This window comes from Arvicanthis niloticus, chromosome 6 (genome assembly GCF_011762505.2).
Source record: "Arvicanthis niloticus isolate mArvNil1 chromosome 6, mArvNil1.pat.X, whole genome shotgun sequence".
Classification (NCBI taxonomy): domain Eukaryota; kingdom Metazoa; phylum Chordata; class Mammalia; order Rodentia; family Muridae; genus Arvicanthis; species Arvicanthis niloticus.
The window spans coordinates 59,840,798-59,867,934 of NC_047663.1; the positions used below are offsets into that span (position 1 = coordinate 59,840,798).

The window sequence follows — 27,137 nt, forward strand, 5'->3', positions numbered from 1 at the left end:
TTAACTTAGCCAACCACTCCTCCCACCAATCCAAAAGCTAAGAATGCCATCAGATAGGTTAATAGATTCCAAAAGGTTTGTTTCTATTAGTCAAAAGATGTTGGCTCCTACACAGAAGTGGGCAAGAAATGGCTGGTCCAGAGGGCCAGAACTAATCCAAGAAAAGGTAAACTAGCCTCTGAACCTGCAATATCCCAATCTCCCCCACAGGACTGAAACTCTAATCAGTCAGCCAGACACAGCTTCTTTTCAGTTTTTATGCACACTTCCCATGAATTCTAACTACCCACATGCCCTCTTGTGAATTCTAACCATCCTCAGCCTTCTGATAATTAATTCTAGGCATCTGTGCATCTTCCAATAAATGTCTGTCTGCATGTCTCATTTGTGAACTGGAATTGCAGTGGATGAAAACCCTTAAGTGTACACACAGAGCAAGGCACTGTAGGTGGCGCCTGTCCATTGCTTTGCCATTGGAAGCTGAGTTCCCACAGCAATTAAATGGAGATAAGTCTTACCCCATTTCTGAAAGTCACCGTTAATATATATTAATATAATACATAAATACGTAATAAATGCCTTGATAACCTGGCATGTTTGTTATGTTATAAATAGTAAAGGCTATCATATTTCAAGGTATAAATAATTCAGTAATAATTCAATAATAAATATATATCAATAGCAACCAATTTGCTAGGAATGATGGCCTCACTTTTAATCCTAACACTCAGGAAGCAGAGACAGATGCATCTCTGTGAGTTCCAGGTCACCCAGAGCTACAAAAATTTTAAAACAACAATTTTTAGAATTTTTAATTATTTGTATGTGTTTATGTTTATGTGTATGCTGTGAGTGCAGGTGCCTGAGGAGGCCAGAGACATCAGATCCTCTTGGAGCTAGAATTACAGGCAGTTGTGAGTTGCCTTACATTGGTTCTGGGAACCAAAGTCAGCTCCTCCAGAAAAGCAGTATGTACTCTTAAGCATCGAAAAGAAGAAAGGGACAACAAAGAGAGTAATTATATGATAACTGCTGGATGCCAAGAACCACGCTGAGAGGTTCGCAGATTTCTCACTCACTCTTTCCAGCCCCAGGAGATGGGGGTACTGCTGTCATCTCTTTCTCAGAAGAGGAAATCGGCCCAAAAAGGTGACTTGCTCAAGCTTGCAGGACAGTAAAGACTTGAACCCAGCCAGAATCTATGAATTTCAACCACACTTCTGACCACGCCCACTCTAATTCTTCCCCCCTTGCCTCGAGTCTGACCACACCCACACAACATTCTCCCGCCCACAGCATCAAATGCACCGCCTTCTCTTACTCCACCTTCTCTTACCCCACCTTCTGCCCCGCCCCTCTCCCTCCCGACCACGCCCCTCGACGGCCTCGCCCACTCCAGTCAGTTGCCCTCAGGCCCCGCCCCCGGCCTCGAGTCTCGGACGACTTTCTCGCGCTTGGAGTCGCCATTTTGCTGTAAGACGCGGTGCGGAGCTCTGAGCTCTCTTCCTTCGGCAGCCGAGGCTGCGGCGGGCCGGGCTGGGGTCGGGACCAGGTAGGCCGGCGGGAGCCACGGCGGGCGGACGGCGGGCCCCGCGAGCCCGCGCGGTGCCGGGCGGGAGCCGTGGCCCTTCTTGCTCCGGGGCGAGCCCGGGGCCCCGTGTTCGCCTCTACCGGCCTTAGTGGATGATTGGGCTCCATTCAGACGTAGGATGAGCGGCATGAGATACTCTGCACGAAAATCTTTTCCTCAATCTGTTACATTGTTGATAAGGATTTATTTTCTTTATTATGCTATTGGCACAATTTGGGTGGGATACGAAAATACTGAACCCAGTAGCTTTGAGGCCTGAGGAAGTGTGAGTTCTAATGTTTTATGATTTCTTTTTGTTTTTTCTCGTGGTGCCGGGGTCGAACGCATGGTAAAGCAATGCGAGCGGCCTGCCATTGACCCATCTCATGCCCTAGTGCTTAACAATTTCAATGCACAAATAAAAATGACGCATGCTACTGAGCCCCACTGTAGGAAACCTTTCTTGTCCTTTAACTGCTGTGGTTTGTATCATTATTACCCAATTTTTGCATAGATATGCACATTATATTCATTAGCTACTCTGAGGTTTAACACATAGCCAATGTTTCTGCTCTTAAATAATCTTAGAGTTTGTGGGGCTTGGTGGCACACCCCTTAATCCCAGAGGCAGGTGGAAAGATCTTGAGTTCAAGGCTGACTAGCATGGTCTGCAGAGCGAGTTCCGGGCAAACAGTGCTACAGAGTCTTTTCTTTTCTTTTTTCTAATAATTGCATTTACCATTATTGACCATATAGTTCTATACTTGGGATTAACTCCAAGAATTGACAACACCAAAACATAGTTCTGTATTCCTTCTTTGGCGTTTAATATGTATCTTTTTTCTGAATAAGGTATGTTTGCAATAGACATTTCAAAATCTGGGTATTTGTCTGATTCTAATTCTGTAGTTTATCAAGTTGCTAAGTCATGTTCTGTGTGACTGAGAGTCGCGTGCAACCTATTGTTGTATGCAAGGAACTGTATTACAAATCAGACTGCAATACTCACTCTGTCCTTTAGGGGCCATTGTTGTGAGGAGGAGGCTGAGGAGAAGCTTTTACCTAGTATGACTTTGTTAAAAAGTCTGGAAAGTAATGACAAACCTGTTTTTCTATTAAAACTGCTTCCCCAGGTGTGGGAGCTGGAGAACTGGCTGGTTAAGAGTACTAGTTGTTCAGGACTGGGTGAGTTCCAGCACACACACACACATGGCAGCCTACAACCACCTCTAATGCCAGACCCACAGGATCTAACACCCTCTGCTGGTCTCAAAGACCAGCATGTGGTCCCAGGCACACATGCTGTGCAGACAAAACACCCATACACATTAAATGAATAAAATTAAAACAGTTACTTCTCCAAATTTAAAATAGTTTTAGATCGATTTCCTGCTTCTCCCAAGTTGCCACAAAAAAAAAAAAAAAAAAGCCACCTCAAAACTCTCAGAACATCATTAACCATAAGAAAGCAAAATGCCAGTAACCACAGAATATGGAAGAGTAATGTAGCTTTAGCTCTGCCCTGCAGTCAGTCAGTCTTTCTTTCTTTCTTTCTTTCTTTTTTTTTTTTTTTTTGATTTTCGAGACAGAGTTTCTCTGTGTAGCTCTGGCTGTCCTGGAACTTACTCTGTAGACCAGGCTGGCCTCGAACTCAGAAATCCACCTGCCTCTGTCTCCCAAGTGCTGGGATTAAAGGCATGTACCACCACTGCCCGGTGCCCTGCAGTTTTTCAATTATTTTATTTTATTTTGGAGATGGGGGTTTCTCTGTGTCCACCTGCCTCTGCCTCCCAAGTGATAGGATTAAAGGTGCCAACACCACCTGCCTGTACTTTTTATTTTTAGTGTTGGTGATTAAACCCAGGCCTGCAGCACAAAGCACCCAGTTTTCACTAAGGTACACTTCTAATCCATATCATCAAGGCCAGCTTTTTTTCCCATGCTGGAGTTGGAGCCCAGGCCCTGTGCATGACAGGCAAATGCTCTACCACTGAGGCAGATTTTCCAGGAGTGAGTTAATGAAAGTAACTCCTGTACCCTTTTTACTAACAAATGACTTTCAATTCTGTTTGTGAACTGTTGTACCTGAAGTGAGGCTTTGTTCAGCATACACTAGTTGAGCCTGTGCTGCCTGGACCTTCCATTTTGGTGGAGAAGCTGTCTGTTTCCAAGCCTCTGTCTTTATTGTCTGGGAGGTATATAGGTCTAGGCTGTGGCTCAGGCCTGTTGTGATGTAAGCCCACAGCTATCTTCCTCTAGCCATCTTTAGAAGGGCTGGCTATACAGTGGATGCTTTAGAGAGGAAACAGCACAAACTATGTGGCTTCATCTTCTCTAGTATGAATGTTGAAATACAGTGGTGGTAAATCCAACTAAAATAAGTGATCTTCAGTGTGGAGACCTCTCCACTCATAGGACCTGACAGGTTGTCTCATTCAGAGAGATGAATGTAATTTGTTCTTCAAAAGGCTGGAAAAGATGTGTTTTCACCTATGCATAAATAATTTTCATAGTCTAGAGTAAGTTTAGGTTAACACAAAAGCAGTTACAGCACATGAGGGGAGAGTGGGGACAGTCTCTGTACTCTCCATTTCACAGGGGAACTTTGTGCTCATGAACACAACCAGCTAGTGATTCTTAGTCTGATAAGTAGCACACCAAGTGGGAGGGTGGTCTTGGTGGCACATGTATACCTTTAATCTCAGTGTTTGGGAGGCAGGTGGATATCTGAATCTGAAGCCAGCCTTGTCTTCATAGTGAGTTCCAGGCCAGCCAGGGCTACGTAGAGAATCCCTGTCTCAAAAAACAAAGACACTGTTGGGATTTCTAAGTGGGGGGAGTGAAACTAGAGGCAGCTCTTAGAGGCGAACAGCTTGTGAGTTGGGCAGTCACAGTGATCTGATACCCTTTCTAGGTGTGTGCCCTGCCTGCCTCTGCTCTTAAAGGGTGGGCATGCATTAGGATTTGGCATGGAACCCAAGGCATGCCTCTGGCTAGGCAAGCCTCTTACTGTTAAAGCTACACTCCAACCCTTATGTCATAGTTTGACTTAACAAGCTATTACTCTGGATTCAGCTTTAGAAACCAGGCAGATTGCTACGTTCATTTGAACCACAAAAGGAAAGGCTTCAGGAGATGTGCTGGAGGAGTACATGGTAAAGAGAGGCTGGGCTGTTGAGTGAAGAGTAGAATGTTTCCTTTAAATTTTCAAGGAAAGAACCACAGGCTGCAAGGAGAGGAAGACCAGTTCTAAGGTAGAAATTGGTGTGATGGGCCTCAGAGATGAGGGCTCCAGTCCTAGGCACTGGAATCCTGTAGACCCAGCAGAGAGAGGCTGAAGTGCTGTAAGAGCGCTTCCTACCCCATAATGCTTTATGCTGCCCCAGGTCCTCTCAGGGTCTCTCGTTATTTAGGAGCTTTTTACTTGAAGTTTAGGGGGTGTAAAGAAGTGGCCACCCCGGGCATTTTACTGAATTTAGTAAATAACCAAGACTGTTGTGAACTGCTCTGGTTACCGCAAGCCCAGAGTGGGTCCTCTGCAAGAGCAGCAAGTGCCCAGAACCTTCTCGCCATTTTTTGAAGCTAAGCCACATTCTCTGAAAGCCAGGATTGAAATACTTGTTATAGACAGAACGGGATAAATTTCGGGCTTTTTGCTGTGCTTACTATATCTAGAAATGGTATTGAAATGGTCCAGGCTTTGGGAGGACTGGGCTTGACTGAGTATTATCTGTGGACTCCTTCCTGGTCCACAGCCACTTTTCACAGTGTGCACCAGTGGACTCCTTGCCAACATTAGTTGTTTGGCCATGCAGACATTTGTTTGTGACTTACTAGCCTGTGTTGGAACCCTGGGCTTCCCATTTAGAATACCCCTTAAAGGCTGCCCTGCTACAAATGTGCTCTCCTAGCCTGTGGGGGAACTGCACCTAGCTACCTAGGACCAGGTGATCCCACTGTATGTATGCATGAAGCCTGTCTTAGATGATGATCCACTGACCACAACACAGCCACATTATGAAAGGTGAGGCAGCAGGTATAGAATAGAATAGCTTGTCATGTAACTCAAGTTGTTTGAACAAACAACTTACAGATAGTCACAGTGATACTTTTTTGAGCTAGAAACATTGAATGTGGGTTTTTTGTTTGTTTGTTTGTTTTTTAATAAAGTTCAGTGTCTGAATGTTTGGGAAAGGCCTGAAGCAGTGTGTTTGTAAAGTGAAAGAACCCTAATTGCCAGAGGAGGAGTCCTGGAAGAGCCAGGGCAGAGCTGGCAAAGTCAGCCTTAGCAGTGATGTCTCAGGTTTTACTAGGAACATGTATTTGTTTGGGGTATAACAAATAATTTTAGTTTTCATGAAAAAAAAAAAAAAACACTAAAAACAAAACATAGCCAAATCAGCCTCCTGAGAGCTAGCCAAGCTGAGTGAACACAGAGAGGACAGAAGGATGTGTGTACTTGGATAGTCACATCTTCCACCCAATCTAGCACTCACCCTGTGAGAGGAGGCTTCTTAGCCCAGAGAGGCCAGGCCCTACTCTTGTTTGTCCCTTGAGGACCACTTCCTCCAAGGTTATCATCTAGTCAGCCTTGTCCCAGTTGAAGGGAAGGAATATAACAAGTTGAATTTTTTTAACCTTTTTTTTTTTTTTTAAATTTTTTATTTTATGTATGTGAGTACACTGTTGCTCTCTTTAGACACACTAGAAGAGGCCATCAAATCTCATTACAAATGATTGTGAGCCACCATATGGTTCCTGGGACTTGAACTCAGGACATCTGGAAGAGCAGATGGTGTTCTTAATCACTGAGCCATCTCTCCAGTCTGAAATTTTTTTTATGTTTTTGTTTTGTTTTGTTTTTGAGACAGGGTCTCTACTGTAGTTCTGGCTATCCTGGAACTCACTATGTAGACCAGGCTGGCCTTGGACTCACAGAGATCCTCCTGCTTCTGCCTCCTGAGTACTAGAATTAAAGGTGTGCCCTGACCAGGTGCTCTAAAGCACAGAGCCACCTCCAGCACTGACAAGATGCATTTTAGATGTGGCCCAGAGCAGCTGCAAGGTGGGGGTGTGGGGATCAGGTGTCATAGAAGGATCTGGGCCATTTATTCTTTGTTTAAGGATCATCTAGTCCATGTCCTTGCTAATGGCTCTGCCATTTTTCTGTGTTAATCCAGGAGGAATTTTGTTGTCAGAGAATAACAGGAGGTTGTCCATAATTGACTTTAAGCAGCAAACAGTAAAACACTGAGCTCTTCAGCTCCGCCTTTCTTGTAAGTTTATTATTTATTTCTAGTGAATATGAAAAGTAATGGAGTTGTGTGGTGCCATTTGCAATCTTAAAACCCAAGGGTTGTATTTGCCCGTACTGTCTCTCCCCTAAGAGCCACCGTTATGATGGCAACTATTTCCCTTTTGCTGATATTATTCTTTGTTTAAAAACAAAATCTACTCAGGTATATTTTATATACATTGGTCCTTTATCTATACTCTTTTCTTGTAGGCTCTAAGAATTGGAAAACCAAGAAGGTTTTGATGTTTTGTGTGGCGCCTCCTGAATTAGAAACCAAGATGAACATAACCAAAGGAGGCCTCGTGTTGTTTTCAGCAAATTCCAATTCATCATGTATGGAGCTTTCAAAGAAAATTGCTGAGTGAGTTCCAGTTTTACCATTCAAATTCATAGTCAATATGTGTGGTATTTAAGTATGATAATCAAACTAGCAGTGATTCTCAAGATCAGAAGCAGGTATAGCTAACCTGCATGTCATCTGAATATGCTCAGTGCTATAGTGTTTGAGTAACCACAACTCCCAGGAGTGTGGTAGTTACAACTGCAGATACATTTTTGGAGTCTAGCAAATAGGGATGGGCAGTATATGAGGATGGTTTATAGCTTATAGTTTAGTGTAATTTTAAGAAACTGATTAAACACATACCAAGTCCCTATGGTGCATAAAACCTTGATATGAGTATTGTGAGTTAATGCTGAGCAGGCCAGTCAAAAGCTTTTTTTTTTCATGTAATTTACATTTTAGTGTGGGAGCCAGAAGAAGCGAGCTTAAGATAACCAGCTAAGTGGTTTTAGGTGGTAACAAATGCCAGGAAGAAGGCAATGAGTGCATAAGGATGAGTCTAATGGTCTGTCCTAGCTCAGGTGCTCAGGCACCTTGAAACCAAGGGATATCTAAGAACTGAGAGACTCAAATAAGCCATCCAATGAAGGCTGGGGCAGGGCCAACCCCTCTCTGCAGAGGGAGCAACAGGTTACAAGGGCTGTTACTGTGGTAGGGAGGCTGGTGCCCATAGGGAATGCGGGCAGTAGAGCACGGAGTACTAGGGAGATGGCCTGTGAAGCAGGAGGGACAGATTGTGTGGGCCTTGGCTAGTCATGGGGTGGAGGTCCAGGGTAGACAACAAACAGATATGGTATAATAGTTACTTTATTTCATAATTAGAATGACTTTTATCTTTGTCAACTTATAAGTCATCTTTAATAGTAAAGATGTTGGGTCTATTCTTGTTGCCTTCTCAGCTTTTCCCCCTTTCTCTTCTCTAGGCGGCTGGGGGTGGAGATGGGCAAAGTGCAGGTTTACCAGGAACCTAACAGAGGTGAGCTTCCTTGGACATATGTATTGTGGATCTTCTTGCAGAATGTGGTGTAATGGGTCATCAAGTTATTCTTGACTGTCAGACAGATTCAGTCATCTAGTCAGTTCTGAAAGCAGGAAGTCAGGGAGGCAAGGTGAAGGAGTGTGATTACTAATACCGTATAGAAATATCCCTGGTGCAAATCACATGTGGAGCTTTGGTTGATGGTTCTTGGGTCTCATTCAGTAAACACTGCGTAAGTATAACTAGCTCCTCAGCTTACCTGTTGGTTGAGATCATTTTGCTGTAGGTAACATAAGTCCTATGTGTCTACACTTTTAGTCTGTAGGTATATGGGCATGCCCAGGACTACATACACACCCATGCTCGTATGTACTGCAATATTGCACCCAGGACCTCATGCATGCCTATCTACTGAACTGTACCTCTAACCCCAGCTGGTTATTCTTTATTTCCTCTAAGGCCTCAGGTTGATTCCTTAAAATGTTGCTAGGAAATAGTTGTAAGAAAATGTTATTTAATCTTTGGTGCTTCTTTAGAGTGGTGGGTATTCTTGGTGAAATTATTGTAGCTGGGTAGTTGCAGCTTATATGGACATGAGAATCTTACTCTGTTCTTGGGCAGTAATAAATGGGACAATCTCTGTACTTGACATCTTTTGACACAGAGTAGGCTCTCAGTAAATACCCATTCATCTTGTCCTTTCACCACAGGAATTTGTCTAGTAGTTAAACCTTAAAAAGCTGTTTCCTTTTAGTTTTTCTAAGATGGTTGCTACAGGGCAAAGTGTGATTGAAATCTGGGGAGGTTCTTTTCAGGGAGACTGGATGAGGGAGAGCTGTGGGAGGAGTTGGGCTATGAGCAGGCTTGTTCACTCCCAGGCTCCAGAGTAATGGATAGAAAGTCATTTGTTTATTGCAGAGGAACTAACTTCTATATTCATTACTGTTTGTAGATACAGAAAACCTGGGTCAGGGTTAGATTCAAGGTCCCATGAGTACCAGGATTTAAATCCAAATCTCTTGTCTCTAAAGTTCATTTGTAGCATCACACCTCATTCCTTTGTAAGCACATCATTTTTTTTTCTAATGACTTTGTTAGTTTAGAATCAATGCCTTACTACATAGCCCAAGCTGCCCTTGAACTCAGAATGTAGCCCAGGTTAGCCTCAAACTTAAGATACTCTTGCCTTAACCTCCTGAATGCTGGTATAAAAGTGGCCATCACCACAGAGCACAGAGCCCGCTAAAGCATTCTACTACTGAGCTACATCTCCGGCTTGCAAACTTTTTTAATGAAAACTTTCAAACATGAACTAATTGAGAGAATAGTACCATGACTGGCTATATTGATGTTTACCATATAGGCTTGGTGTTTTGCTATCTAAATGTGTTGCATTTCAAAGTAAGGTGCAGACATCCATACACAATCCCTAGATACCTGGCCACGTCTATGACATATAAGTTCTTGCACATAAATAGAATACTTTAGTCACATTTCAAGAAATTAGCTATAATTATGATTTTTGAAAGCTTTTTGCTGTTGCTAGTTTTACATGATTCCTAGCCTCAAGTGATTGGTTTTTTTTTAATTTTTAAAAAAATTTTTTGATTTGCTTTTGTTTGGTGTTTTATGAATCAGAGTTTTACTTTGTAGCCCAGGCTAGCTTCTAACTCTTCTATCCTCCTGTCTCAGCTTCTTGAGTATTAAAGTTCTAGACAAGCATCACAATGGCCAGAAGGTGACATGGTTTCTCTTTTGATGTAGAATCATACCCCACCCTGCCCTTTTCCTTTCTGTTGACCTACCCTATGGAGTGTTCCATCCTGGATTTGTCACTTGTTGCTAGTTACAGATGTTTAACAGCAGGGATAGTCACCAGTCTTCTTTTATCCCACAGCATACTACCTTTATGCCTCCATTCTTAGTTGATGCTGGTTGCATGACTGAACACATCATTTCTAGGCTGTACTCAGTGGCACAGCAGACACTAAATTAAATGTGAGGGGAGAGGCCTGAATTTGATTCAAAAGCATGATTAGTGGTGACATGCTTCAAGTCAGTGCATTCTGTTGTTTGATAGTAGTCCTGGTTTTTGTATTCTATAGGTTTGGAAATTAATGCACATTTGGTACATGTTTTAAAATTTTGAACTATATCTTCCCTCCTTTTCCCTTTAGAAACAAGAGTTCAAATCCAGGAGTCTGTGAGAGGAAAAGATGTATTTATCATACAAACCATCTCAAAGTAAGTGCTTTCTCACTGCCTCTTGAGTATGCCTATTAGAGTCTGAAGACTAGGCCACACAGGAGAACCCTACCATTCTCATGGGCGGGCAAGATGGCAGCCTCTAGATCCAGTGGAACCTGAGCCAGAGAGCAGCACTGTGAACACATGGACACTAGGAGAACCAGTGCTCTTCACCACTGAGCTGTCTCTGCAGCCCCCTTTGCTGCTTTTCTAGTGAAACTGCTGACTTTTGCTCCTCTCTCCCTCAGTCCATTCTTTGTTCTAAGAGATAAGCTCTTGCTGTGCTTCCAGTCTACCCCTGGGTTCCTAGTGTCAAGAGACATCTCTGCCTCAGCCTCCTGGGCCACTGTGCCTGCCCTTTTCTAGAGTCATTTGTTTGGGTGTTTATTGCTTTGGGTGTTGGTTGCTTTGACAGAGTCTTGTGTATCTCTGGCCTCAAACTTGCTATGTAGCCAATAATGGCAAATTGCTGTTTCTCCTGTTTCCACTTGACTACAGGTGTGTGCCCCTATGCTCAGTGCTGAGAATTTAACCCAGGGCTTGGTGCATGCTAGGGAAGAACTCTACCATCTGAACTGCATCTCCTTTTCTGTATTGTTTTGTTTTCTTAGATGTATTTGTTTTTATTCTGTGTGTGTGAGTATTTTGCACACATGTATATAAATGTACTGTATGCATCTCTCGTACCTATGGAGACTAAATGAGGATACTAAGTCCTTTGGAACTGGAATCAGGGACAGTTCTTGGCCATCTCTCTCTCTTTTTTTAAAGGTTCATTAATTTAATTTTATGAATATTTTGCCTGTATGTATGTACATGTACCACATGCGTGCATACTTACAGAGGCCAGACAAGAATGTTAGGTCCTCTCGAACCAGAGTAACAGATGGTTGTGCAGTGTCACTTGGGTGCTATGACTAAACCCTGATCTTCTGCAAGAGTAACAGATGATCTTAACCACTGAGCCAACTCTCCAGCTCCCTCTTCTGTATTGTTGATGAAGGGAAGTAACAAACAGTAGAAGCTGTTAACAATAGACTCTATTACGTTTTTCTAGCAATCTAGAATCGTATTGGCGATTAGTTTCTGTGACAGAACTATTATCAGCTGATCCTGTCTTTTGGCTCCACATAGAACATTGAGCTCTGTCTTAACTAGGTTTGCAGAAACTGCATGCACATCAGGATCTTCTTTCTGAGATGCCAAGGAGTAGACTGAGGATTTGATGGTGTCACATTCAGCTGCTACTTCTTTGTATTGGTTGATTGACTTGGTAATGGATTAATAACAGTAGTAAGGGTCAGACCCAGAGTCTCCTATTGTTGGGAAGTATTGTACCACTGAGTTGTACTGCCACCCCTTACTTCATTTTAGTACCGACTAGTTTAAGCTAGTAAAACCCAAGACAGATTTTAAATGAAGAAATTTTCTGTTCACTAACTGACATTTTCTTGTCATCCATTTGCTTATCTGAGTTAGTGGTAGTAAGCTTGTTTGGTACTCCTGGTTTGTTAGCCCCAGGATGACTTTCTGTTCATTGCAGGTTCCCCTGCTTACCCTTCCTCGCAGAATGCTCTCCTCTCCTTCCCTCCCCTCCCCTCCTCTCCTCTCTCCTCTCTCTCCTCTCTCCTCTCTCCTCCTCCTCTCTCCTCTCTCCTCCTCCTCTCTCCTCCTCTCTCCTCCTCTCTCCTCCTCTCTCCTCCTCTCTCCTTCTCTCTCCTCCTCTCCCCTCTCCCCTCTCCCCTCTCCCCTCTCCTTCTCTCTCCTCCTCTCCCCTCTCCCCTCTCCCCTCTCCTCCTTTCCCCTCTCCCCTCTCCTCCTTTCCCCTCTCCCCTCTCCCCTCTCCCCTCTCCCCTCTCCCCCCTCCCCTCTCCCCTCTCCCCTCTCCCCTCTCCCCTCTCCCCTTCTTTTTGTTTTTCAAGACAGGGTTTCTCTGTATAGCCCTGGCTGTCCTGGAACTCACTCTGTAGATCAGGCTGGCCTCGAACTAAGAAATCCACCTGCCTCTGACAGAATGCTTTTCTGAAGTTACTTTAATTCATCTGGGATTAGGCTTGTTCAGTAGTAATAGAACCTTCTCATCCAAATGTTGATATCCAATTATTAACAGTATTTGTTGAATATTTTCAATAATTGGCATCTTATTACATGTGTGAGATGCTTTCATGGTTGGAAGAGTTGATGATCTGGTAAGGGAATATACACAGAGAACATAAACCAGAAAAGGTGATACATGCCTGCAATCCCAGAACTCAGAGGCTGAGGTAAGGATTATTAGTTCCAAATTAGTATCATCTACAAGGTATATTAGCCCTGTAGCCTGCAGGTTTTGTGCATCTGTGGCCCAACACATTTGCAGACATCAGTATCATGTCACAATGCCAAAAGGTTGGCACTCCCTGCATAGTGAGACCTTCTTCAGAGAAAGCAAAACAAACAAACAAAACAGAGAATTTGATAAGATACCAGGTACTTCATAAAATGATAAGTGCTAAGTGCTGTGTGACGTATAACACAAAATAAGGAGTGCTAGGTCTGTAACTCACTGGTAGAAGGGTTGGTTGTCTTGTATTCAAGAGCCTCTAAACTCAATCCTCAACACTGCCAAACGTTAAAAAAATAAAATAATAATAATGGGAGAGAGTTGGGATGATGGTAGTGAGAGGGCAAACAAGGTAGGCCTCAGTGAAAAGGGGAGCAGTGAGCGTCTAGGAAGGCTTGTGGAGCTGAGGTCAGGGTGAAGAGTGTGAAAGAGGGGCCTGGGAGGCACTGTACAGCCCTGAGTGCTGGCCCCTGCTGTGGATGAGAATAGGAATCATTTCAGGGCCTTGGGCCTTTGCACAGACTTTTACTTTAAAGAACAAGCTGCTCTGTCTGGAGTGTAAACTGAGGGCCCCAGGGGGAGGCCCAGTGGAGGCATGCAGAGTAGCCTGAGGAACAGTGTGGCCAGTGAGATAGTGGTCACAAGTTTTCTGATGATGTAGGCATTTGCAAGGAAGAACAGTTCTTTTAGTTAGGTTTTAACATTCAGATGGAAGCGCCTAGCAACAGCTAGTTAGATTACTTTCTGAAGGGGCTCTTGGGCTAGCGATAGGACTGTAAGAGTGGCCAGCATTTACAGAGGCTGAGAGGCGAAGAGGAAGAGGAGACAAATGAATGAGTGCGTGTGGTGTGGAAAATTGTCTTCTGATCCTCTCTTTCAGTGAGAAAGCAGAGGGCATCTGGTCAGGAACTGAAGGTGGTCTGGGAGAAGAGGGATTTGTCTTTTTTGTGTCTAATGCTTTAAGTGTTATCATAGTCATAAGTAACATACTAAATGTCTGACATTGTCCACGGGTTTCAGGGATGTGAACACCACCATCATGGAGCTCCTGATCATGGTATATGCATGTAAGACCTCATGTGCCAAGAGCATCATCGGAGTGATCCCCTACTTCCCTTATAGCAAGCAATGCAAGATGAGAAAAAGGGGCTCCATCGTCTCAAAATTGCTGGCTTCTATGATGTGCAAAGCTGGTAAGAATGACAGATTGTTTGTTTGTTTGAGACAGGATCTGTCTATGTCTATTGTCCTGGCTGTCTTGAAACTCACTACCTAGATCAGGCTGGCTTCAAACTTAGAGATTTGCCTGTCTCTGCCTCCCGAGGAGACTAAAGTTGTACACCACCGTGGCAGATTTATTTTTGACCTTAGAAATTTCAATGCATTATTTTGACTAGAAGTCTAAAGAAAGTACAAGTAGTGAAACAGATAGTTTATACAATGGGCTTCCTTTTCCAAGAAAGATGTGCTGGTTACTCAGCAGCTGGCTGCCTGAAACCCTGCTGTGCCAGCCCCACAACTGCAGTGGTACAATTTATACCCCAACTAAGTGGCAGATACAGCACCAGTACACTGTCCTAGGGGAAGAGAAGGGCATCACAAGACTTAGTGACATTATTCCTGGTGACCTGAGGTTTAAACTTGCCAATTACTTCTTTTTGGAACTTGTCATTAAGTGTTTTTGGATCATGGGTATCTGTGGAGGAGCAGCTACTGCCTTTAACTCCTAAGTTCCTTCAGCCTCTGGTAGCTCTCTCTTTTTAATTTTGTGAGAAGCCTCCACATTAGTTTTCATGGTGACTACATAAGTTTATACCTTACTAGCAATAGAATTTCTCTTTCCCCGTGTCCTTGACAGCAATTATTGTTATTTGTTTTCTTGGTGATTGCCATTCCTAACTAGGGGGAGGTGAAATCTCAAAGTAGTTGGGCAGGGGCTCTTTTGTTTGTTTTCTTTTTTTAAGACAGGGTCTCACTAAGTAGACCATGCTGGCCTTAAACAGCAGTTGAAGAGCTTAAAAGAATATTTCTCACCACATCCAGCTCAAAGTAGTTTTAATTTATGTTTCCCTGATGGCTCAAGATGTCAAACACATGAAAATATTTGTTGGCCATTTGTATGACGTCTTTTGAGAACTGTTTGTTCAGTCCGTTTACCTACCAAATGATTGGCAATTTGAGGGTTTAGGTTTTGGGGGTTTTGGTTTTTTCATTTGTCTGGTGTTTAATTTGTGCATTTCTTTACATACTGGATAACACCTTCCCTACCTAACATGTAGCTAGCAAAGGTTTTCCTCCTGTTCTGTAGGCTGGCTGTTCATTCCACAGCCTAAAAATTTGATATGTGTTTATACATACTTTAACAGGTGTCTCCTGTGTGTGCTTGAATGTGAGTGTCCATGATTAAAGGAGACATACATCACAGAAGTTTCTGCAGACAAAGGACTGAAACTTTCTTACAGATACTTACTATAGAATACATTTCCAAAGTAGCTTTACAAAGAAGGCAGAAACAAAACACAGCTTTAAAAAATATAAACTCTAGCAACCTCAGCTCTGGAGAACCATATTAGTTACTTATGTTATTGATGTGACAGAACACCTGACAAACACAACTGGAGGGAGAGAAATTTTATTTTGACTCACAGTTTGAGGTACAATCCATCTCATAGAAGCTAAGGTAACTGGACCTTGAAGCAACTCATCATACTGCATTTGCAGTCAGGAAGGAAGGAATGACAAATGCTGGGTTCAGCTAGCTTCCTCCTTATGCAGCCCAAGACACCAGCCCAGGGTGTGATGTCATCCACATTTATAATGAATCTTCTTGCCTCGGTGTAATCAAAATAACCCTCACAGTCATGCTAGATGCTAATCACTCACATGTGTCTCCAAGACTTATCTCTAGGTGATTGTAAATCCTGTCAAGTTGACATTATTAACCACCGAACCCCTTTGAAACACTAACAAGCTTTGACAGAGGAAACAGGCTGACTCACTGAGTCTTCTAGAAGCTTTCTCCAGAAGACTCTTACAGGACTTGCTTGTTCATTTGTTTTTTTTCAAGACAGGTTTTCTCTGTGTATCCCTGGCTATCCTAGAATTCACTCTGTAGACCAGGCTGGCCTCTAATTCAGAGATTTACCTGCCTCTGTCTTCCTGAGTACTGAGATTAAAGGCATGTGCCACCACATGCCAAAAGTAAGACCTGGCCAAAGGTCTTATTTTTGTTTATGTGTGTGCATGTAGGTATGTGCACATAAATGTAGGTTTCTAGAGGACAAAAGAGGGTCTCGGCCTTTGGAACTGGAATTACAGATGGTTGTGAGCTACCTAACATGTGTACTGGCAACCAGACTTACATCCTCTACAAGTTATTTGCTGAGCTATCTCTCCACCCCTACTTCTGATCTTCAAATGGAAGTAAAAATCATACATCTAATAATATTAAAATTATAAGCAGAGGTGCCAGGTTTTCATAATAGGACAATGTTTGCTTGGTCATTGTTATATAGGTGTCTTAGAGTACTGTGGTACTGTTGACATGTTAAACTTGCTTATATTTGAAGGTCTGACTCATCTCATCACTATGGATTTACACCAGAAGGAAATCCAGGGCTTCTTCAATATTCCAGTGGATAACTTAAGAGCCTCCCCCTTCCTATTACAGTATATTCAAGAAGAGGTAAGCTAGCTCTTAATTTTTTTATGTTAATATTCTGGGATGATATAAGTTTCTATTTCTTTGAGTTTTTTCTAAAAGACCAAAATTTTATGTATTCTGCTTAAAGAACTTCATAAGTACAAGTCTCTAACATTTTATATCTATAGATTTTTGGGGGGTTTTGGGGGTTTTTTATTGTTGTTTTTTGTTTTTTAAGTTTTTCGAGACAGGGTTTCTCTGTATAGTCCTGGCTGTTCTGGAACTCACTCTGTAGACCAGACTGGCCTCAAACTCAGAAATCCGCCTGCCTCTGCCTCCCAAGTGCTGGGATTAAAGGCGTGTTACACCACAACTGCCCGGCTGTAGATTTTTATTTTATTTTATTTTTTAACTCAGCAATTTTTTCCCCGAATTTTGCTTATGTGTGTGGCTGGTTTTTTTGCATGGAGGTATGTGCACCATGTGTGTGTCTGGTGCCCATAGAGGCCAGAAGTGGGCATCAGCTCCCCTAGAAATGGAGTTGTGAGCCCCTCCATGTGGTGCTGCAAATTGCATCCACGTCCCTGGAAGAATGCTAGTTGCAGAGCCGTTGTTTCTTCACCCCTCTCCTTATACTTATTGCCTTATGAGTTCCTTATTGCTGACTTTTTCATCCATTTTTTTCAGATTTCTCATCCATTTTGTTGGTCTTCCCCTGGTGTCTCATTTCATCAGCCCTCTTTTGCTCATTTCTGAAGGAAGACTGTCTCTTTCTTTATAATAATACTGTTTTTACTTAAGCTGACCCTTTGTTGGACCATGCAGAGGCAGATTCTATTTCATGATCTTACCCAAAAAATTTCCAGAACGTGTTAGTCTTATGAGTATTTGTGATCTGCTAATTCAGAAGCCTTTTTCATGTTTGGTTTATGTCACATTTTGGTGGTTTGCTTTTAGGAGCTGTTGTTAGCACATGGAGTGTTTCTCTGCAGTAACTTTTCCAGAGAACTTCATTTCTTGGTGGTGTATTTAAGGGCAGCACTTTGGACATTTCTAAAGCATGTTTTCTGGTTGATAATCCAGGCCTTCCTCATGGGCCTGGTTTTGGGTCCTTTTGTCTTCAGTGGTTCTGACTGGTTGGCTGTCACCTTTCTTTGGCAGGGTTTGACATGTTTGGTGAACAAATAAAGGCATGGCATTAGTTACTTTCCTTGTTTGCTGTGACAAAAGGATCTGAAAAAAGCAGCTGAAGAAGGAAGGGTTGTTACCCACAGAGTTAGAGTGCTGTTCCAGTGGGAAAGTCATGGTTGACTGGCGCGCAAGGCAGCCTCTCTTACACAGCACTTAGTCAGGAAGCCGAGAGGTGAATGCTGCTGCTCAGCTTGTCTCTCCTGTTCAGTCCAGGACCTAGTCCATCAGTGCCACCCATGCTCATTCAGAGTGAGTCTGCCCTCCTTAGTCACACCTTTCTGAAAACACTCTTGTAGATATACCCAAAGGTGTGATGATTCTAAATCCACTTAGGTTTACAGTCAAGATAACCATCATAACCATTCATAATGAAGTGATTTAGAAATGTTTTTGAAAAGAAAAATGTGTAGAATATCTGTATGTTTTATATTTAAGATACATTAAAACCAGTAATTACAAATAATATGCTGGGCAGTGATGGTGCACACCTTTTATCCCAGCACTTGGGAAACAGAAGCAGGTTGACCTCTGTGAATTTGAGTACAGTCTAGTATACAGAGCAAGTTCCAGGACAGCCAGGGCTACACAGAGAAACCTTGTCTCAAAAAACAAACAAGAAAAACTATAGATGATAGATAGATAGATAGATAGATAGATAGATAGATAGATAGATAGATAGATAGATAGGCAGACAGACAAGTTATTCATTCAATTTTTTTATTTACCAATTTATTTTGAGATGGGCTTCTGTTCTGTTACCCAAGCTGATTCTGAACTCTGGGAATCAAGTAATCCTCCTGCCTCAACCTCCTGAGTGTTCACATTGTACCTGACTGTAACTTCTTGTTTTTGTGAGATTGGCACTTACTGTGCAAGCCAGGTTGGAGTTACTGCACTTGGCTTTTGTCTTGGTCTGAACACTTACACAGTGGTGTTCTGGGCAAATTGGCTCTCCCCTCCCAGATTTCCTCAAGAGCTCCTTTCTCCTGTTGACCAGCTACTGCGCTGCTTGTTTGGACTAATAGCTTCCTCCTAGGTTACTTGGTTCTTTCACATCAAACCTTGGGCTTCGTATTTATAAGATTTCCTGTTTTACCCTCTGAAGACACAATGAGCCTGTTTTTATTAGAGTCCTTTGGTTTTATTAAGGGCTTTGTTGGCTGTTATGATGTCTCTTGGCAGGGTGTGATGTTATTTGATGATGCAAAGAAGTGCATGAAACAGTTCAGAAAAACTTCTGGCTAAAACAAGGTACCAAATGAGTACCTTTTTTCCCCCCTTTCCTTCCTTTTTTTGTTTCTTGCCTGAGAAAACTGGGTGGTTTATCTTTTCTCTACATGCAAGCCAATCTCTCTCTCTCTCTCTCTCTCTCTCTCTCTCTCTCTCTCTCTCTCTCTCTCTCTCTCTCTCTCTCTCTCTCTCTGTGTGTGTGTGTGTGTGTGTGTGTGTGTGTGTGTGTAAGTTTTTTTATTCACTTTACATCCCAGTCAGCCTGCCCTCTTCTCTTCCCAGTCTTACAGTTAAAAATTCCACCTGACATTGCTTCCTCCCCTTCTCCTTAGAGAGAGAAGGGATAATCATTTTTATTCCTTTACTAGGTACTTGTTATCTAGCGGTTGTTTGAATGCTACAACCACCTGTGTTAAGATTCACAGTGTTGCCAGGCAGTGGTGGTGCATGCCTTTAATCCCAGCACTTCGGAGGCAGAGGCAGGCAGATTTCTGAGTTCGAGGCCAGCCTGGTCTACAGAGTGAGTTTCAGGACAGCCAGGGCTACACAGAGAAACCCTGTCTCGGAATTCCCCGCCCCCCCACCCACCCCCCACCCCCCACCCCCCAAAAAAAGAAAGATTCACCGAGTTGGGACTAGAGAGAGTTCTCAGGTAAGAGCACTGCATCCTGTTCTAGAGAACCAGTTCCCAGCATCCACAAGGTGCCTCACTACAGTCTATACCTCCAGTTCTGGGGGGATCCGATGTTTCTTCTGAGCTCTGCAGTACCAGGCATAAGCATGGTGCATAGACATAGGTGTAGGAAAAAACAGTTTATACATAAAGTTAAAGGTTGGTTTTTTTTTTTTTTTTTTTTTTTTTTTTTAATTGCCAGTGTCACGTGAGGAAACACCAGTGGGAATGTTCTTTAGTGGTCATTGGCACTGGGTGGATTGGTTATGTCTCAAGAATAGTTTGAAAGTCCTGCCAAGATGAAGTCAGAAACAGCAAGCTGCTTCTCTGCTGAAAGACACTTACTGTGTATGTGGACACAATAATGATGGCATCTACCCTAATCATCATTGACACTGAGTGCTCAAGTTTTCAGCAGTGAAGCAGTTCCCAAAGTGCATGAGTATGTAGTTGCTTGGTTTTGTTTGTTTCTTATCTTGAGGGGCCAGTCTCAGGTAACCTAGACTGGCCTTAAAATCCTGATTCTCCTGTTTCTGCCTCCTGATTACTGGGATTATAGACATGTAACACATCACCTTGTTCTAGTTACCTAGTTTTTCTTTTAAGCAGTTTGTTTGTTTGTTTGTTTGTTTGTTTGTTCAGAGATAGGTCTTATTGTGTAGACCAGGCTGTCCTCAACTCAAGGAGGTCTGCCTGTCTCTGCCTACTGAATTCTGGGATTTAAGGTACTAACACAACTGTCACTTTGTTTAAAGGGCTCTTAAGCCCTTTTATTAAGAGCAATAGGCTCATTGTCCTTTCACAAATGGCTTTCCTCAGCATGGAGTGACTGCAGTGTACTCGTCACATGTTTGAACCACAGTATTTTAGAATATGACATTAAGTTGGATTCAGGTTCAATGGCTATCTTTCTATTGTGAAATTACATTTGATGTGGGCTTCATGAAAAGTCTTTATTTATTGAAACAGATTGACACCAGCCTCCTAGACAATTGGGATTACAAGCATATACCATCACACCTGGTTTGCGTCTGTTAATTTTTTTTTTTGTTCCTTGCTTTTAGAGGTCTCTCACTGAACATGGAGTTCATTGATTAGCTAGATTGCCTGGCCAGTGTGCTTTAGAAATCTGCCTGACCCCACCTTTTATACCCATCCCCAACTCCCCCCAGCGCCACTCCCAGTGCTGGGGTTACAAACACAGGCTGCTACATTCAGCTTTTATGTGAGTGAGGGAGTGGGCAAGCTCAGCTCATCACACTTGTACAGCCAACAGCTTAGGGACTGAGCCACATCTCCATTCTCTCTGCTAACTGTTTAAAAGAACACTTGTGCTGCATTACTGGGTTTTCCTATATAGGTAAAAATACTCATTGAGAACATTTTCATCTTTATTTTCCAAAGGAATATTTTACTTTGAACCTTTTTTTTAATGAAACTTTAAGTCAAATGATAATTTTGAATTTGTTAGAACATTCATGTGTGTTGATTGATGGAATACCCCTTAGAGATAAAGTAGTAATCCCAGGCCTCTTGTCTGTCACAGATCCCAGATTATAGGAATGCAGTCATCGTGGCTAAGTCTCCAGCCTCAGCCAAGAGGTAGGTGGGACTGTGTCCCCACTATATAGATTGGGCTGCAGTGTTCCCCTGATCTCCCTTACTTGTCTTCCATGGCTTAATTTAGTATTATCCTGTCAACTCTAATGTTAGGTAGATATTTCAGTTTGTTCTTTTTTCTTTATTCTCAGTTTATGACTGGCAGTCATATTTCTTTCTCTTTTTTTTTTTTAAGATTTATTTTATGTATATGAGTGCTCAATCTGCATATACACCTGCATGACAGAAGAGGGCATCAGATCCCATTACAGATGGTTGTGAGCCACCATTGGTTGCTAGGAATTAAACTCAGGACCTCTGGAAGATCAGTCAGTGTACTCTTAACTGCTGTGCCATCTCTCCAGCCCCAGTCATATTTTTTAACCAGCCAGAGTCATCCCATCTGAGGAGTACTGACCTAGTTGTGTCCACTGTTAGTCCAGACCTGTCAGTAAAGTCCTGTTTAAAGAAAGATGTCTCAGAGGGTAAAGGCATTTGCTGCCAAGATTGACCTGAGTTTAATCCCTGAGACCATATGATAGAAAGAGAGCCAACTCCCATTAGTTGTTCTCTGACCTCCATACTCCTCCATCCTATGTTAAATTAATAAACAAGTGCTTTTGGGTTTTGTTGTCATTGTTGTTTTCCAAGACAGGGTTTCTTTGTGTGTAGCCCTGGCTGTTCTGGAACTCAATTTGTAGACTGGGCTGGCCTCAGACTCACAGAGATCCACCTGCCTCTGCCTCCCAAGTGCTAAGAGTAAAGGTGTGTGCTACCATGCCCCACAGTAAAGGTAAACTTTAAAAATTCTATTTAACCTACTTTGTTTACTATTCAAAGAGCTTATTGACTTGTTAAGAGGCATGTATCCAGCTGGCAGGCCACATGAGTGTGCAAGTATGTGTGTGTGTGTAAGTGTGTAAAGGTGATGTTTAGCTCAGAGTCTATAGAGCAAGCCAGGTTTTGCCAAGGGTAACTGGCAATTCCTAGTACAACATAATAATGTAGTCCTTTTACTAAAAGGCAAGAAACAAAGTGGTATGAAAGGTCCTGGGACTGTCAATATTGAAGGATGACATATTTTTTCATGTAACTTATACATATTCACCAATCTTCTTTTGGTTTTTGTTGTTATGTTGTTTTTGAGACAGGGTCTCTATTTAAACCAGGCTGGCCTCCAACTCACAGAGATCCTCCTACCTCTACCTCCAAGTGCTAGGACTAAAGACCTATGCTGCTATGCCCCACTCTCTACCTATGGCTTTTTTTTTTCCCCAGATTTATTTTATTTTATGTGTATGAGTGTTTTGTCTACATGACTACCACCATTTGCATTCCTGGTGCCCATGGAGGTCAATAGAGATATCAGAGCCCCTGGAACTAGAGTTGTAGGTAGCTGTGAGCTTTCATGAGTGCTGGCAACTGATTCTCTGCCAAAGCAGCAAATAGTCTTTATTGCTGAGCCATCTCTCCATCCCTGCTCCTATGATCTTTAAATCATCTCTAGATTATATAACTGCTAATACACTGTAATAAGTAGTATTGTCCTTTTGCTAAAACAAGGCAAGAAGCAAAGTGTATCCGTCTCAGTATGGAGGCAAGTGGTTTTCTATACGCTTTCAATCTCTGGTAAAAGTCAAATCCACAATTTAGACCTTGAGAGTCTGGAAGGACTGAAGTCTTTCCAAAGTCCATGATTTTTATAGTGCATTTACAGTTAAGTACAACTGCCACTTGTCGCTGCTTGTAAGGCTTTATCATCATAGAAAATCACCCTGTAGCCAGTAAGTACTCATCCTTTTCCCCGTACCGCCTCTGGGCAGAAGTGGACACATATATCTGTCTGCTTTTTTAGATTTGCTGTCACAAATATATGACCTGTGGCTAGCTTTCTTCACTCAGCACCATGTCCTTGAGTCTCATCTGTGTATGTTGTGTGACATCTCTCCAGTGACTACTGGCGACAGTGGCTACCAGCTAAAGTGATGTCAGCTTTTTAATTTGTTTTTGCTGCTGTTATTTTGGTGTTGGGAATGGAAGTCAGCATCAAACATGCTAAGAAAGTACTGAGCCACACCCTAGCCCACAATGCCAAATCATAAATATTGGGGTATTTGGTAATTCGTATTAAAATATTCTCCCTGTTGTAATTCATCCCTTTGCTCTGAACCCAGACACATGCATACAAAGCACCTTTTCTGTTTAACTGGGTGGCACAGTTTTGCTCCTGTGAGGGAATCTTCATATTTTTCCTAGAAATGTGAATTCAGGGGTTGGAGAGATGGCTCAGCGGTTAAAAGCACTGACTGCTCTTCCAGAGGTCCTGAGTTCAGTTCCCAGCAACTACATGGTGGCTCACAACCATCTGTAATGGGATACCATGCCCTCTTCTGGTATCTCTGAAGACAGCTACAGTGCACTCGTATATACAAATGAAATAAATAAATAAATCTTTAAAAAAAAGAAAAAGAAAGAAAGAAAGAAAGAAAGAAAGAAAGAAAAGAAAAATGTGAATTCGTTTCTTTATAGAACCAAGCCTATAGTAGATGGCTTTCTTAGGTGTGCTTGGGAAGTTTTAGTACCACAGGACAGTTAAGGTGCCTTTCTACTGAAAAAGGCATTGTGTCTATAAAAGTGTTCCTTGACAGTGACATAGTGGGCATAGATTTCCTGGAGTGATTACCTCAACTGTGGAGCAAGCAGGAATGCTGCTTTTGTGGGGTTTCTGCCTCTCCCCCTGCCCCACACCCCTACCAGGAAACTGTTTCCTAGTCTTATTCTTTATCCACCATTTAAATGCACTCCCTGTTCTGAGATGATACTGATAAGTCAGTATAGTATAGTCAGTCTCCTTCCTCTTTGTTTCTCTTTAGCTAATTTTGTAAGCTTGTAAGTGAAGCCTGGTTTGTTTGTTTTTTTGTTTTGGGTTTTTTGTTTGTTTGTTTGGGTTTTTTATTTTTGGGGGGTGTTTTGTTTTGTTTTGTTTTTTCAAGACAGGGTTTCTCTGTGTAGTCCTGACTGTCCTGGAACTCTAGACCAGGCTGTCCTCAAACTCAGAAATCAGCCTGCTTCTGCCTCCCAAGTGCTGGGATTAAAGGCGTGTGCCACCACTGCCCAGCTTTGAAGCCTGTTTTTTTGTTATTGGTGTCAGAAAAGCAAAACTAGAATTATTGGGTCCTTTGCTCTTGATAAAAGGATGGAAGATCCAAGGTCCCACAAGGGGAGTCTGTCCCAGTGGGAAGGATGGACATGCTGTGTGGCCAGGGAACTAGTGAGGGAAGGTCTGTGGCAGTGCATGAAGTGGGTGGGATGGGAAGATGGCATGACTGTGCTGGGCTAATTCTTGTTAATTTGACATAAACCAGAGACATGTCTGTGAGGCACTTTCTTGGTTAATGTGAGAGAGTTGAGTCTATTGTGGATGGTGCCACCCAGGTATTCCTGGGTTGTATAAGAAAGCAGGCTGAGCAAGGCATGGGGAGCAAGCCAGTGAACAGCATCCCCCTGAGGTCTCTGCTTCAGTTCCTGTCAGAAAGCAGCCTGAGCAAGCTAGTAAGCAGCATCCCTCTGAGGTCTCTGCTCAGTTCCCATCTTGCCCTCTCTCAATGGTAGTCTGTGATCAGGAAATGTAAGCCACATAAAGCTTTTCCTCCTCAACTTGGTTTTGGTCTTGGTCTTTATCATAACAACAGAAAGCAAACTAGGACAGTGACATAGCATGGGAAGCTGATTTCTTTAAAAGAAAGCTGAAGGGGCTGTGTTAGTATCTGACAAACATGAACATTCCAAAGAATAAAGAAGGTCTTTTCATGATGAAAAGGTCACTTCTTCAGACAGTGTGGTAACTGTAATCATTATGAACTAATTAGCAGGGTTTTTTTTTCTTTCAAAGTACAGTAGCTAAGGAGAAAGGCTGTCCTCTGTGATGGTCAGCAGTCTCATCCCTCCTCTGTCAGTAGTCAGCAAACAGACAGCGCATCAGGAAGGCCGCTAAGCACCAGGGCAGCCAGGGACTCTAGACTACACAATGGACATTCTGTGCTATAAAAGGGTTCTTGAATTTAAAATGATTTCAGCTGGACCTGGAAAGGTAGCTCAGCATGTAGGAGCACTGGCTGCTTTTCTAGAGGACCTGGGTTTTTATTCCCAGCACCCCCATGGCAGCTCATATACATCCTTTTCTGGCCTCTGTGAGCATCAAGCACACATGTGCACATCCATACTTTAGACAAAACACTCATACACATAAAATTAAATAAATCTTAAAATACAGAAGAGGTGTCTAAGAATCATCCCTAACTGCAGTTCCAGGGAATCTGACACCCTTTCCGACCTAGGCACTGCATCTGTGGTGTACAGACATACATGCAGGCAAAAGAAAAACTGTGTTAATGATTTAAGTCATATAAACTGTATTCCTTATTTGGGGAGAGGGGAGCAGGGCCCTTTTGTAGTCTACACTGTCCTTGAACTTAAAGCATTCCTCCTGCTTCAGCCTCCCACAACAACCAGCCAGGTCTGGATTGTAATGGTGAATTCTGTCACATATTTACAAGAGAGCAAATGCTGACTTTATAAAGCATCAGCAGATACATTCCCCTTTTCTGGGGCCTTCTTCACCCAGAAAACTGATATCCAAGTGAACAAAAAAGTAAAGTTTTAAAGCACCTTGTTAGCAAACTGAATGAACAGTGTATAAAAGATGAACACAGTGCCCTTTGAGCTTATCACTGGAACCTGAGGTTGGCACAACAGCTTTTAAAGGTCTATGAATGTCAGTCACCATGTTGAGGAACAAGAAAGAGAAGCCATATGATTTTCTGACTCAAAGATTTGACGATCTAGTTTAAGTAAACTAAGAATGCAAGGGAACTTTTTTTATCAGACAAAGATCTGTAACAAGTGATCTGGCATCCCAGTGGTGAAAACTGGTGCTGTCCCCCAGCTCTAGAACAAGATGGCAGTATCTGTCCTTTTCCATGGATTCAGACAGCAATGAGTTCTAGGTGGTCCAGCTAAGAACCGATAAGAGTAGGTGTAGATGCAAGGGTGGCTTGATCATTTATATAGGGCACATTCACTTCAGTAAGCTTGTAAGATAAAAGATCCATATATGCTGGATTGACACCTTTAATCTCAGCACTTGGGAAGCAGGAGGAACTCTTTGAGTTTCAGGACAGCCTAGTCTACATAGTGAGACTCTGTCTTAAATCCAGCACCAATATTAATTGGCTCACAACCAGGTACTCACAGAGGACAGTTCCAGGGATCTGACTCCCTCTTCTAGCTTCCTCGGGCAGCTGCGCTAATGTGCATATACTCACAACAGATACATCTGAACATATAATTAAAAATGAAATTTTTAGTAATTAAAAAGGAATGGAAATAACTCAGTTTCCCATCAGTAAGTAAATAGGATGAACAGCAATGTATTCATATACTGGTGGATTATAACATGGCTGAATCTCCACAATACATTGAGCGGAAAAAAAGTAGGACACTAAAAGCATATTGTGATCCGCATGCATTGAATAAGTTAATCTTCTTGCCAGAAAGGAGATGGGTAGGTGCCAGAGCCAAAAGGAGAAGTTATAAAGGGCCAAAGATTTTACTTGATGTTAGTAGAAGAGTTTATTGTCATCAGTGAGTTGATGCCAGTATGGACATGTATTTGCCACATTAGAAGAAATTATTTGGAGAGCACGAGTCTGATAAACATGTTAAGATCTCTCAGAGGTTGTGAATTTGTGTGCTTGGGGTACGAAGTTTCTTCTAGTCCCATTATACCTTCCTAAAACTTTAAAAAATTAATATATAATACTTTATTGAATCTTTAATGGACATTCTTTCACATGGTTCAGTTTCAGAGAAGTCTCAAAGATAGTATTAGCAACTGCAAGAAAGGAAACTTGAGGATGCAAGAAGATTCCTTAATCAGAACTTAGGTTCTGATTGGCTGATAAGAGATACTCACCTGTGGGCTCTACACTCAGTGTCCTGAATCTGAAGTGGTCATTATCTTTTGTTTTTGGTTTTGTTGTTG

At 42.5% G+C, this 27,137-nt stretch overlaps 1 protein-coding gene across 3 annotated transcripts in view; it reads left to right on the top strand.

Annotated features, from left to right (window-relative positions):
- The first annotated feature begins 1,393 nt into the window (after positions 1–1,393).
- Positions 1,394–27,137, top strand: part of Prpsap2 (phosphoribosyl pyrophosphate synthetase associated protein 2) — a 33,416-nt gene continuing 7,672 nt past the window's right edge. Inside the window, exons 1-8 of one of the 3 annotated variants that reach the window (XM_034506265.2) lie at positions 1,402–1,552; positions 6,751–6,846; positions 7,077–7,227; positions 8,133–8,185; positions 10,366–10,432; positions 13,779–13,951; positions 16,328–16,443; positions 21,042–21,097. In XM_034506265.2, the coding sequence (XP_034362156.1) occupies positions 7,109–7,227; positions 8,133–8,185; positions 10,366–10,432; positions 13,779–13,951; positions 16,328–16,443; positions 21,042–21,097 (584 nt within the window). In that variant the 5' untranslated portion in view covers positions 1,402–1,552; positions 6,751–6,846; positions 7,077–7,108. Of the gene's footprint in view, positions 1,553–6,750; positions 6,847–7,076; positions 7,228–8,132; positions 8,186–10,365; positions 10,433–13,778; positions 13,952–16,327; positions 16,444–21,041; positions 21,098–27,137 lie in introns of those variants that run through there. The other 2 variants (XM_034506266.2, XM_076936684.1) reach the window with 2 other exon arrangements.